This window comes from Myotis davidii, unplaced genomic scaffold (assembly GCF_000327345.1).
Source record: "Myotis davidii unplaced genomic scaffold, ASM32734v1 scaffold125, whole genome shotgun sequence".
Classification (NCBI taxonomy): Eukaryota; Metazoa; Chordata; class Mammalia; order Chiroptera; family Vespertilionidae; genus Myotis; species Myotis davidii.
The window spans coordinates 6,751,571-6,764,642 of record NW_006299390.1 but is presented as its reverse complement, the minus strand read 5'-3'; the positions used below and the strand labels follow the sequence as shown (position 1 = coordinate 6,764,642).

Below are 13,072 nucleotides of genomic sequence, written 5' to 3'. Positions count from 1 at the left end.
ACCCCCAACTGCCTTCCCTTGCTGTCCATCTTGTGGTGGCTACCTTGTGTCCACATGGGGCAACCATCTTGTGTGTTGGAGTGATGGTCAATTTACATATTACCTCTTTATTATATAGGACTAGAGGCCAGTGCACAAAATTCATGCACTCGGGGTATTCCCTCAGCCCTGCCTGTGCCCTCTTGTAGTCTGGGACACCTTGGGGAATGTCCAACTGATGGCTTAGGCCTGCTCCCTGGGGAATTGAGCCTAAGCTAGCGGTCAGACATCCCTCTGGCAGATCAGAAGCCCTTGGGGGATGTCCAACTAACAGCTAGTTGGACATCATTAGCTCTGCCATGGAGGCAGGAGAGGCTCTTGCCACCACCACTGTGCTTGCCAGCCATGAGCCGGCTCTGGCTGAGCAGCAATACCCCTGTGGAAGCGCACTGACCACCAGGGGCAGCTCCTGCATTGAGTGTCTTCCCCCTGGTGGTCAGTGCACATCATAGCGACCAGTTGTTCAAGTTGTTGCGCTGTTAGGGTCAATTTGCATATCACCCTTTTATTATATAGGATAGATGTCACCCCAATGAATTTGATAAAAATTTAAAAATAAATTTAAATAGGGTAGTCAGGGCCTTCTGATTCAATATATATTTTGATATAATTTGAATTAAATTCTGAAATTCAGTGTTATCAAAATCATTAGTTTTACTGACATAAAATTGTACTAGATTTGCCATGGCTGGTGTGGCTCATTTGGTTGGGGGTCATCCATGCACCAAAAGATTGGTGGTTTAATTCCTGGTCAGGTCACATGCCTAGGTAGTGGATTCCATCCCTGGTTGGGGACATGCAGGAGGCAGCTGATCCATGTCTACCTCTCACGCCAATGCTTCTCTCTCTCTCCCTATCTTTCTCTCTAAAAATCAATCAAAAATCTTTTTTAAAATGTCATAAAAGACTTGGTAAAACAAGGTAGTTGACTGCCATGCTGGCAAAAAATATTTCTATGCATATTAGTTTTTCTGATTTTTGGATTTTTCCTGGGATATTTTTAAATTGCTTTACTTTGCTATTTTGAAATCTGTCCAAAATTAACAGGCAAATTGAGACTTTAAAAATATCCTTGGACCCAATTTCTGGAACTGTCAGTAATATATCAAACTTTTGATTCTCTAAATTACAGAACTTAGTATGAGAAGACTAAAGATTTACTCATTGGCACTTTAGATCAGGCCCTTGGTCAATATATTTCAACATCATATTTTCATTGATAAATGTTAGTCGTAACCCAAAGGCATATCCTAAAACATATGATTTCATACCATTATAAAATACTCAGTATTCCTCAATATTTGAGAGATTTTTTGGCGATTCTATCTAAAATTTTGTAAACAAATTGGTATTATTAGATTTTACCAATTCTTGTTGACGCTCTTGCTTTTCTCCTCTATAAAATCAGAACTTTCAAACTTTAAGAACTTGCCTTCCTACCCCATCCCTCAGATGTCTAGGACTCATAGACAAGTAAAAACTAAAAAGTTTGGATTATATTCTATTTATACCCTATATATTATAATAATTTTTATCAAATTCTCTCATCATTTTCACTCTCGAGTAATTCAGTTTTGGACTCTTAAGTCAGCCATCCTTATCTTATATAATAAGAGCTTAATATGCTAAGTGTCTGATCAACCAGTCGGCCTTTCAACCAATCAAAGCATAATATGCTAATGATATGCTAAAGCTGCTCAACCATTCGCTATGACATGCACTGATCACCAGGGGAGCAGACGCTCTGACTGGTAGGTTAGCTTGCTGCTGGGGTCTGGCTGATCAGTACTGAGCAAGATGGGCGGGACATACCCTGGAGCCCTTCTGTGGTCTCTCCCCGGCTGGCCAATCTCCTGCGTCTCTCCCTGGCTCCGATGGTTCACCAGTGGGGTCCCTCGGCTTGGCCTGCGCCCTCTTGCAACCCGGGACCCCTCGGGGGATGTTGGAGAGCCAGTTTGGGCTCTATCCTGCCGGCCAGGCCGAGGGACCCCACTGGTGCCCAGTTCGTGCACCAGGCCTCTAATATTGTTAATAATTTTAATCATCCTTATATGAATCCTCTTGAGTCCCCTTGCATTTATTCTACTGTTTAAAATACAATTTCTCTGTAGGCCTTTTAATTCATTTACTGTTTCTCTTCTGTTTCCTTTGTTTAAACAGAGGAGAAACTGCCTGTGTAGCAACATAAATATGATGATGAAGACAAGAGCCCCTTCTTCAATCACGATAGGCTTTGAATAATTCTGGAAATAAAAAGTTATTGCTTAGTTTTTTTGTGTGTGGTTTTTGTTGTTATTATTTAATCCAATAGAATATATGCAGAGACATTCTGGGAGAATGAGAGTGATCTAGAAACTATAAAGTTTGGACCATTTCTTTAAGATACAAAGCCAAGATAATCTTTCTAAAGTATGTTCAAATATAATAATAGGATTTTTTCCCTAATGACATGTAATTCTTGCTTTAGAATATACATTCTACCTTGAAACCAAACTATATCTGGATCTATTATCAATATAGATGGGTTTCATTTCCTTCTGCTATCCTGGAAGTAGACACCTAATACCTTTCAAGACTTAATGGAAAAATTATCCTGCTTTTTACATAGGAGAGCTGTCTGTTAAGGATTTACCCATGAGATAGTGATGTCGCAGGTTTTAATATGTATATGAATTTGATGTACATATGTCAGTTGATAACACTCCCATCTTTCTTTTCAGGAGCAGGAGAATCTGGAAAAAGTACTATTGTTAAACAAATGAAGTAAGTATATACTATTATAAATGTTTACTATTTAATATCTGTCCATCTATTTGACCATTTTAAAAATAAATACCTCTGGGAAATGTGATTGATAATCTAAATCTGGGACTTTCAACAGGTGTGCCGTGGCACACTGGTGTGTCACAGGAATTTTAAAAACATGCAACACTTGACTATTTAGTCAGGGGCACTGACCTCTTTTCCCTTAGATTGTCAAATAATAATAAAAAAATAACAACAGCCAACATAATAGTTATCCAGTGTGAATGCCCTGTATGAACCGTAAATATAGAGTTGCATCATATTGGTGACATCACATAATAACATAGCATCTTGATTGGTTAATTCTTGGTACCAGAAATCATTATATACAAGAATAGGCACCTGATTTTTTATTTTATTTTATTTCTTATTCTTGTTAATCCTCAGTCAAGGATATTTAGACATCGATGTGAGAGAAACATAGATTGGTTGTCTCCTGCAGGCGCTCCAACAGGAATGAACTTACAACCCAGGTATGTGCCCTTGACCAGGAATCAAACCTTTAACCCTTCAGTGTGCAGGCCGATGTTCTACCACTGAGCCACAGTGGCCAGGGCAGCACATAATTTTTTAAAAAGTCACTTTGGAGCAAAAAGCGTAGGTTATTATTATTATTTATTTGTAAATATATCAAAATTATATCTATTTTTTGTAAGGCTGGCAAAAAATACAACTTTTTTTGGTGTGCTGCAGAATTTTAATAATTAGTTAATGTGAGCCATGAAATAAAAAAGCCTGAAGATTGCTGATTCAAATCACCTATAGTAGCAGAGCATCACAATTTCTGTGCAAATATTCCTCCTTACTTTAGCACAAAGCATAGGAGATCAGTAATATTATAATTTTCACCTTTCTTTTAAATTTTGCATCTTCACAAGATGAATACCAAAAGCAGTTATACTATAAATATATTAATCTGAGTATAAATAGAACTTTAATATTGTGGTCATAAGCCAGGAAGATTTTTAAATATGTCAGTCAATGATCCATTTGAATTTAGGAGAAAACTATTTTTAGCCTAATTAGTATTGTGCCTACCTGAGAATAAAATGCATATTTAAAGTTATGATTATCGTGGACTTAAATTTATTTTCTTTACTTTTTTCTCTTTATAATGAAATTAGAGGCCTGGTGCCAGGGAGCATGGGGTGGAGGGGGTATCCCTCAGCCCGACCTGCACCCTCTCCAATCTGGGACCCCTTGGGGGATGTGACTGCCAGTTTAGACTAACTGCCTCTGCCTGCCAGCTAGATTGCCCCTACCTTGTCCCCTGCCAGCCTGATTGCCCCTAACCGCCTGCCTCTGTCTTGGCCCACAGCCTAACATACAGTCTGCCCTCCCTCTGCGGGAGGTGACCTCGTGGATCAGGGGAAGGTGCCTCCCCCATTACCCCTTTGCTGCTGCCACTGCTGGCCTGAGCCTGGGCCCTGGTAGCCGCTGAGGCTTTGTCCCGAAGGACATCCACCCTAATTAATATATGACCCTTTTATTAGTATAGATAAGTACACCTGCATTTCTTAATACTGAGATAATGGACATAAAAACTCTATGAATCCAGAATCTGATGCCTAAATAAATAAAATGGCAATTAATAGGTGGAGATAAATTTGTGAAATTTCATGGCTCTGTCACTGCTGGAGAATTTTGAAGGACAATTGCTGCTATAGGAGAAGATGATAATCATTTTTAGCACATTTCTAATTAAATGTTCAAGGATTTTGTTCTTCAGCACATATCATGAGGGAATGTTTCCAATGAATGATGAAATTGTCTATAATCTACACCACTGTTTTTTTCCTTATTTCTGAGTAATGTGATGTGAGTTCCATATTGGTTCCCATATCAACCAATATTTAAACCCCACTTTTGAATGCTGTCACCTATATCTGTAACTACATTTTTGACCTTTTCTCCTGTCTTTGAAGTTCAGAGTTCCTTTATCCAGATCACTGCTCATATTACTTCCGGGTTCTCAGATCCATCCCTGCACTCAAGTCATCTAGTATTTCTTTATAATACTACCACTATGTTCACCTGTTTTTTTCTTGCAGGTTATAATCATGCTTGAATCCCTCTTATCCTTCTTACTTTTGCACTCTCTATAAAGTGTAGTAAGAAAAGATATGACTATTGGGCTATATAAGAATTAAAACTTTTAAATATATTTAACCATAAATAAAATTAAAGAGAAAATAGAAGATTTGAAAAAAATTATAATAATTGAATACAATAATATGTAAAGAGTTATTAATTGTTAAGAAAAACAATTAGCTGCCCAATATATATAAATGTGAGGAGACTATGAACAGACAGTTTATAAGACAAAATTCAAATATCTATTAAATATATATACATATATATTTAGTTTAACCTCACTAATATAAAAAAATAAACAATAATGAGCTGTTTCTCATCTTAGTAAATTAGCAAACAATACTTACAAAATAATATTACTTAATAAGAGTGATGTTTTGAGAAATAAATATTTCTTATTACTACTTGTAAACTTGTTACAGCAAGTTTATAGAAATAATTTTGGCAATTTTGCACAATAAGTTGATAAGATAATTATTAACCTTTTAAACATATTTTGAGAATTTTTAATAATACAATAATTTAAACATAAAAAGATATGAAAATAAAATAATATAAATATTAAAATGTATGCACAGAGACATATCCACCTTATTTCAAATATTGAAATACAAGATAGAATAAAATACCCTAAATTAAAATTAAACATAATCAAATAGTTTGTGAAATCATGGGATTGTTCACCTTTAAGATTTTGTGTCCATTATAAGTTATATGTATATGAAAAAAAATTTAATAAAAGAAAATACTAATGTTAACTGAAAAGCCAAGATATAAAATTGCATAAACAGCTGTAGTTCAACAATGACAGAATAGATAATGTTTCTCCTGGTTCTGCCCCATCTCTCCCTCCTCAGTCTTTTAGGAATAGTCAACATGTTCACTGGCTAAGGTCTTAGGCACTAAAATCAGATCGCATTTGCTGCCCAGTTGTACCATAAATGAAATTAAGGCTAGTCAATGTATCTGACTACTTTTCTTACCTGCAAAATTTAGATGATAATTTTACCTACTTTAAAGAGCTGATTGCAAAAAATGAGCAGAGAAGGCAAATAGAGCACTTAAAACAGTGTGTGGCCCATAGTGAAAGCTTGATGACTGTGAGCATTATATTTGGTCATACGGATTCTTCTGCCTAGGTTATTCTCTTCCTCTTGATTATCTGGAAATAACTATTTATGCTAGAAAATTCAACTGTTTATCACTGCTTCCACCCTGATCCCTTACTCCCAATAAAATGTATCACTTTTTCTTTTCTAGTGCATTGTACCATGCAGAGGTTGTTGCTACACATAACCACACTGTACAAAACCAGATATGCTCTCCCTTCCTATAATCCAGTAGTCTCTAATAGAACTTTCCAGGGTGATAGAGAGGTTATATAGCTGTACCATGGTAGCTCCTAGCCCAGCAGCTCTCAACCTGTGGGTCGCGACCCCTTTGGGGGTCGAATGACCCTGTCACAGGGGTCGCCTAAGACCATCGGAAAACATACATAATTACATATTGTTTTTGTGATTAATCACTATGCTTTAATTATGTCCAATTTGTAACCATGAAAATACATCTTGCATATCAGATATTTACATTACCATTCATAACAGTAGCAAAGTTACAGTTATGAAGTAGCAACGAAAATAATTTTATGGTTGGGGGTCACCACAACATGAGAAACTGTATTAAAGGGTCGCGGCATTAGGAAGGTTGAGAACCACTGTCCTAGCCACATGTAGGTATTAAGTACTTCATTGGGGCTGGTGTGATTGAGGAATTAATTTTTAGTATCTTTTAATTTGAATTAATGTGTCTAGTGACTAGTCTATACTTTGGGGGGTGGGGGGAAAGAAGGACTTGTTTAATTTATTCATTTTCGTCAGTGCATAATGTAATATGTTACAGAAAATGCCCAGTAAAAGCTTATTAATTTGAACAGAGCTAGGAATTAACTTGCAGGTAGAGAGCTCTCTTTCACAGAAATACATTTGTGCAGCTCAAAACAAGTTACTTCATGTCCCACTGCAGCTGGACTTTTTAAAGTCTGTTTTTGTCATTTACTTTGTGATAAATGTTTCCTTTTTCAATGGTGAAAGGAAAGGGATCAGTACTTGTGCCAGGAAGAAAATCTAAACGACCCCTATTTGTAATTGGCATTCTGATTTAATAGTTAAAATAATTTTCCAATTTTAATTTTTGACTAAGAATTGGAATTTCTTTAATAAACTTATTCCTAATATATCCACAAAAATATTTTACTGCATTTTCTATAGCCTTTAATTGACTACTTAATTTATTTTAATTGTTTAATATGTCAAGATAAACATGGCCATATTTACATTACAAATACAGCAATTATTGGCAATAAGATATTAAAAGTAGAAGAGATATAGGTACTGTCTCTACCCCTTTCACTGCAGAATCCATTTAAAGATTTTAATATCTTGGGAGATTGTGTGATCTTCCCCCACCCCCAAGCTAAAGTCTCTAGGTAAATGGATACAACATAAATCTTTAATAACATGACATCCAGAATAATGCCTAATGGGCACAAAGCATTTCCAAAACAATGAGAGAAAAAAACTAACTAAAAGAAATAAGAACACACTATGCAATAAAGAAGCAACAAAGTAATTAGCATATGCAAAGATTTTAGCTTTTAATAGGTAAATCTATTTTAATCTATTTCTAAAACTATTGTAATATTTTTGAGTTCTAATTGAATGAGTGGAAGGAAAAGAAGAGTTCAGCCAAATGAAATGTCTGAGCATTTCAGCTTTGATTACTCAGTGGCACGCATGTAGTGTGACAGGAATTTAACAGCCAGGAATTACCTACATTAAAAAAAGATGCCTTTGTTACTGCTCTAAATAGAAAGCACACACTCCTATTTTTTAGTGTCTTAAGTGAGAGGAAAAGACATGAATTTCATGCTAACTTACTTCTTTTCCTCTAGATATCATGTGTAAACACTACTTACGCAACTTTGTCCTGGGAATCTGGGCGTTTTTTCTTTTGGAAAGAAATAAGCTTTCTAAATAAAATGTTCATGATTTTCCCATTTTTAATAGTGCTTTATCTAGAGCAAATCCTAAGTTGTCTTTATATTTAGCATTAGGAAATCAGAAAGAAAATATTGTACTAAACCCAAATGATAATAAAAATCCAAATACCAAAAAAAATTGTTCAGATTTAGCATATATATATATATGGACAAAATTCTTCCTTTTTCAATAAATATATATTTTAATTTTATTCAAGCAAATTATTATTGTTTTTTAGTATTTTTAAAAAATCAATTGTTTGGCTCATGAAAGCTTTTCATGTTTAAATTATAGGATCATCCATAAGAACGGTTACAGTGAGCAAGAATGCATGGAATTCAAAGCAGTAATTTACAGTAATACATTGCAATCTATCCTAGCTATTGTGAAAGCCATGACCACCCTCGGGATTGATTATGAAAATGCCAGAAGTGCAGTAAGTATGCTAATAATCACAGTTTTATGTCATACAATGGAGCATGAGCAATAAAATAGTAGGACTTAATAAGCTTATAGTACTAATCTATACCAAAAATTTAAGAATATGAAATATGAATTTTGGAAACATTAATTCTGTTTAATGTAAGATTTCCAATTTTCTTTTAAATGAAATTTTTCTTTTATAACCTTATTCAACATTAGCTATTCCTAGAAGTAAAACTTAATATCCAATAATATACTATATTAGAGAAAAATACTGTTTATATTTGCTAAATACAAAAGAGTTTATTCCATAAAATCAAACTGTAAGATCTTTACCTTTATTTTCTTAGTTTCATTGTGAGTCATTTCATGGAGACTTTATTTTTAATAAAATCACTGCAGTTATTATTGTTCAGTGATCATTACAAAGACTCCGTGGCATGGAACCGATTATTTAATAATGTTATGTTTAAGAATAATTCAAAATTATGTGATTAAAATGTTTCTATAGTAAATATACTCAAGTAGTCATAGTTTTGTTATTAATATAGCAACTAAGTAGTTTCATTTTTCTTCTATTTTCTATTTTGCAATGTAATTATTTTATGTTAAAATACATTTTAAATCAACTTGTTTTAAAACAGTGTGTGTGCAAGCATATAAAACCATTTTAGTTGACAAACAAGGCGTGTAGTATTATCCAAAGAACAATAGCTAGCCACACCCAAAAAAGGGAGTAACTGTATACAATTCTTAGGAAGAACTCACCCATTTCCCTATCCCCTCCGGGAGCAGCTGGTTGCATCCGATGACAATTGAATTGTTCTCAAAGTAATTCTTAGATACCTTGATATATGAAAATAAAAACATAGAAGAACAGTATAGTAAGTACAAAGGAAAAAAGTGTCATTTGTACTTTTCCCCATTTTACCAGTAGTTTAGACCATGTAAATGACCATTGGAAGCAATTAGGATGAAAAGAAAAATATCTCATGCTAGTATTTTTCCCCCTATTTTTCTTAAAGCATAGTTGACATAGAATATTACACAGGTTTCAGGTGTAATTATTCAATGTTTATGCACCTTATGAAGTGATCACCACGTTTATCTAGTAACTATCTGTCACTGTACAAAGTTAATTTGATGCTATAGATGATATTCCCTATGTTGTACATCACATCCCGGTGATTGATTGATTTTGTAACTGGAAGTTTGTGCCTCTTATTCCCCTTTACCCTGGTTACTCCTCCCCACAGATAGTGAAATCATAACCTATTTGTCTTTCTCTGACTTATTTTACTCTAAGTCCATCCATATTGCTACAAATGGTAAGGTTCCATTTTTTATGACTAACATTCCATTGTACATATGTGTGTAGATGTGTATGTTTTATATATGCGTGTGTGTGCGTAGAAAAACAACTGTTTTATTCATTTTTCTATTTATGGACACTCGTGTTGCTTCCATATCTTGGCTACTATGAATAATGCTGCAATGAACATAAGGATGCATATATCTTTCCGAATTAGTGTTTTCGTTTTTTTCTTGATAGCTACCCAGTAGTGAACTTACTGCATCACATAGTAGTTCTATTTTTTGGTTTTCTGAGGAAGCTCATGCTACTAATTATAAAGAATACAGTAAATTCCATTTAGCTCTGCCTCTTCCTGACAAAGAGCACGGAAATGTCCTTGGGGCAAATCCTTTGTTAAGGGGAGTCGGGAGTTCTGCTAGGCTCTCCTTCCTTTACAGCTTAACACAGAACTCGGCTCCAGTAAGTCACCTACTTTTCTAGGTGACAGTTTTTCTCCTTCATGTAAAAGGGAAACTTGCAAGAAATGAACTCCAAATATCCTTACTGTTTTTATCATCCTAAGATAAAAACACGTTGATAGAATCACGTTGTTATTCAAGGGTAGTTTAGTTTTCACTCTCACTGTCTTTTCCTACAAACCTAGGATGTTGAACTGGCCCTTAAAAGACAACCTGAACTAACCCTTTTACTTAAAGATGTAAAAAAATAAGAGTCACAAAATAAGGGATTGGCCTCCCTTCAATTGCTGGAGCTTAGAGCAAAACCCACTTCTCCTGGCTTCTATTAGATTACTTCTTCCTATGCAAGGTATTTTGTAAAAATACTTGTAATAATTATTTTCTTTCTTCTAAGCAATAATAATTCCCAAAATAGGTGTTCTTTCTGCATTAATTTGAGAATAATTTACTGTTTTAATTTGCATGTGTAATATTCCATATAGTTGCATCACTGAAATTAGAAATCACAACCTTGCCTATTGCTACTTATTTAAATACTAGGGGCCCAGTGCACGAATTTGTGCACCTTGAAAGGAACTGTGGGCCGAGAGGTTGTGTGGGCACAGGGGCAGGTTTCAGCCCATCCTTTGCGCCCCCGCCCAGCCCCTCCTGCCACAGTCCCCAGCCTCCTGTCTGCTGGCAGCCCCGCTCCCACTGCCACCGCTCCCATGTGCTGATGTGGCACCAGTGCTGCTCACATCCGCTGACTGAGAGGAGCGATTGGAGCCAGCGCCAGCAGCAAGTGTGAGCAGGGCTGGTGCCAGCAGCAGGTGTGAGCGGCGGCTGCTGCTTCAATCACCTTTCAGGACCAGGGGGAGGTGGAGAAGCCCTCAGGGCTTCACTCCCACCCGCTGACGGCACCGAGTGATTGGGGCCAGTGCTGGGCGCTGGCAGCAGATGTGAGTTCCAGGCAGGACCACAGCATGCAGGAACAAAGAATTTTCAGTAACCACCAGAGGCTCACCCCGATGACAGCAACCAGTGCTCTGCCTTGGCCTGGCGCCCCCGCCCACCTGCTCCACCATCCCGCCACGGCTAACCCTGCCATGTTCTGCGTGCGCCCCCTGGTGGTCATGTCATAGCGACTGGTTGTTTGGTTGTTCTGCCGTTTGGTCTATTTGCATATTAGAGTTTTATACAGAGAGGTATTGTGTGCTTCATATAGCCCAGTGTTTGCAAAGAGGTGATTCCAGCAATCACTAAAGACCTGAAATCTGTTGGTTAAAAGTCTTAATGATCTGGTATTCAGGTGGAGTGAAGATAATAGATTCTGTACATTGCTGCCATTATTGCTAACTGAAAACTAAAAGAAATGTAATTTATTCAAAATGTGCATTGAATGGGAAAAAAAAAACAGATTAATTTAAGCAGCACTAAGCAACTGGCACAACTTCTCAGGAGTAACTATGTTCTCAAGTATTAAGGATCAACCATTGTCAGGCACTACACAGCTCATATTTTTATTTAAACTAACATAAATGATAGTGGTTTCAACCATAATCATTAGTATTTGATTTTAGGATTAATGCATTTTATGCATCTCACTTAAACTGTGTATTCAACAGATTAATTGCTAAGTGTACAATTCAGAGTTCTGATTTCCTACAGCTTTCTCTTTATCTTTTTATTTGTTTATTTATGCCAGGTTATATATTCTTACATAGCCATTGTACATTACCACACAGATTGCCATTCAAAGAGGAAAAGCGTCTTAACCAAAAATTTACATGATTTTTTTGTTTCCTTAAGTTTAGACCGGTTACTTAATGTCTCTAATTTCAGCTCCCTTACCCACAAAATATTAGTGCTTTCCTTACTGAATTATAATGACTATTGTGAAATGAAGGAGAAACATAAGATATACATTTAAATACCAAGTATTGCAAAATGTAAGCTCCCAGTAAATATTATAGTTACTTGTTAGTAATCACTTTGAATATAGGCAAATTAAAATGTATTATTTTATTCTGCACATCTAACATGTACCTGAGTTGCAGGCCCCAACGCATGTGGGAGCCAACCAGTTGATGATGTGTCTCTCCCCCTCCCTTCCACTCTAAAAATCAATGGAAAAAATATCCTCGAGTGAGGATTAACAAAAAAAACAAAAAAAGAAAAGAAAAGAAAAAAGAAAGGGGGCTTGTTCTTGTTTTGGTTTAATATCTAATAGACTGACTTCAGGAATATAGAACTTGTAAAGAGAATAAAGCTGAAGAAACAAGACAGGGCAGAATAAAGGCATTTAATAAATTTCCATCACCCTTTATGAATATTACTAGTGACCCAGTGCACAATATCACATGCAATAGGGCGCCACTGCCTCTATGGGAGCCAGTGGGAGCCGCAGTGCGCCTGAGAGCACTGGTGGGAGGGAGCTGTGCCACTTCCACGGGAGGCTGGAGGGATGGATCTGCGCTGATTCTGCAGGATTGGAGGTGGGGAGGAGGGACCTAGAGGTACTCCATGCGTGCGCAGCCTGTTGAACAGTCATCACTGTGACACTGTAACAGACAATTTGCATATTATCTCTTCCCAGTCTTAAGGATATAGAAGTGAACAAAATAATGAAATCTCTGCCTTCAAGTGCTTAAAGTATAATATAAAAGATACAGAATAAAGACGTGTACTATATAAGTACTATGAAAAAAAATCAAGGAGGGCCAGGGGCTAGAGAGTAATAGAAAAAGGATGGCCATGGAGGGCACGCATGAGGGGCTGGTATTTGGGAAGAGACCGAATGAAGGAGGAAGTGAGCAACAAGGAAGACAGGAAATGGGGGCTTGGTGAGTTCAAGAAAGAGGAAGCAGTCCTGTAATTCTTGAGGAAATGAGGAAAGGGAGAGAGGGAGAGGGGAGGAAAGA

General features: G+C 36.4%; 1 protein-coding gene across 1 annotated transcript in view; it reads left to right on the top strand.

Moving 5' to 3' along the window:
- Window positions 1-13,072, top strand: part of GNAT3 (guanine nucleotide binding protein, alpha transducing 3) — a 45,215-nt gene that overhangs the window by 10,418 nt on the left and 21,725 nt on the right. Inside the window, exons 2-3 of the mRNA XM_006774917.1 lie at window positions 2,760-2,802; window positions 8,271-8,412. Coding sequence (XP_006774980.1) covers window positions 2,760-2,802; window positions 8,271-8,412 — 185 coding nt within the window. The remainder of the gene's footprint in view (window positions 1-2,759; window positions 2,803-8,270; window positions 8,413-13,072) is intronic.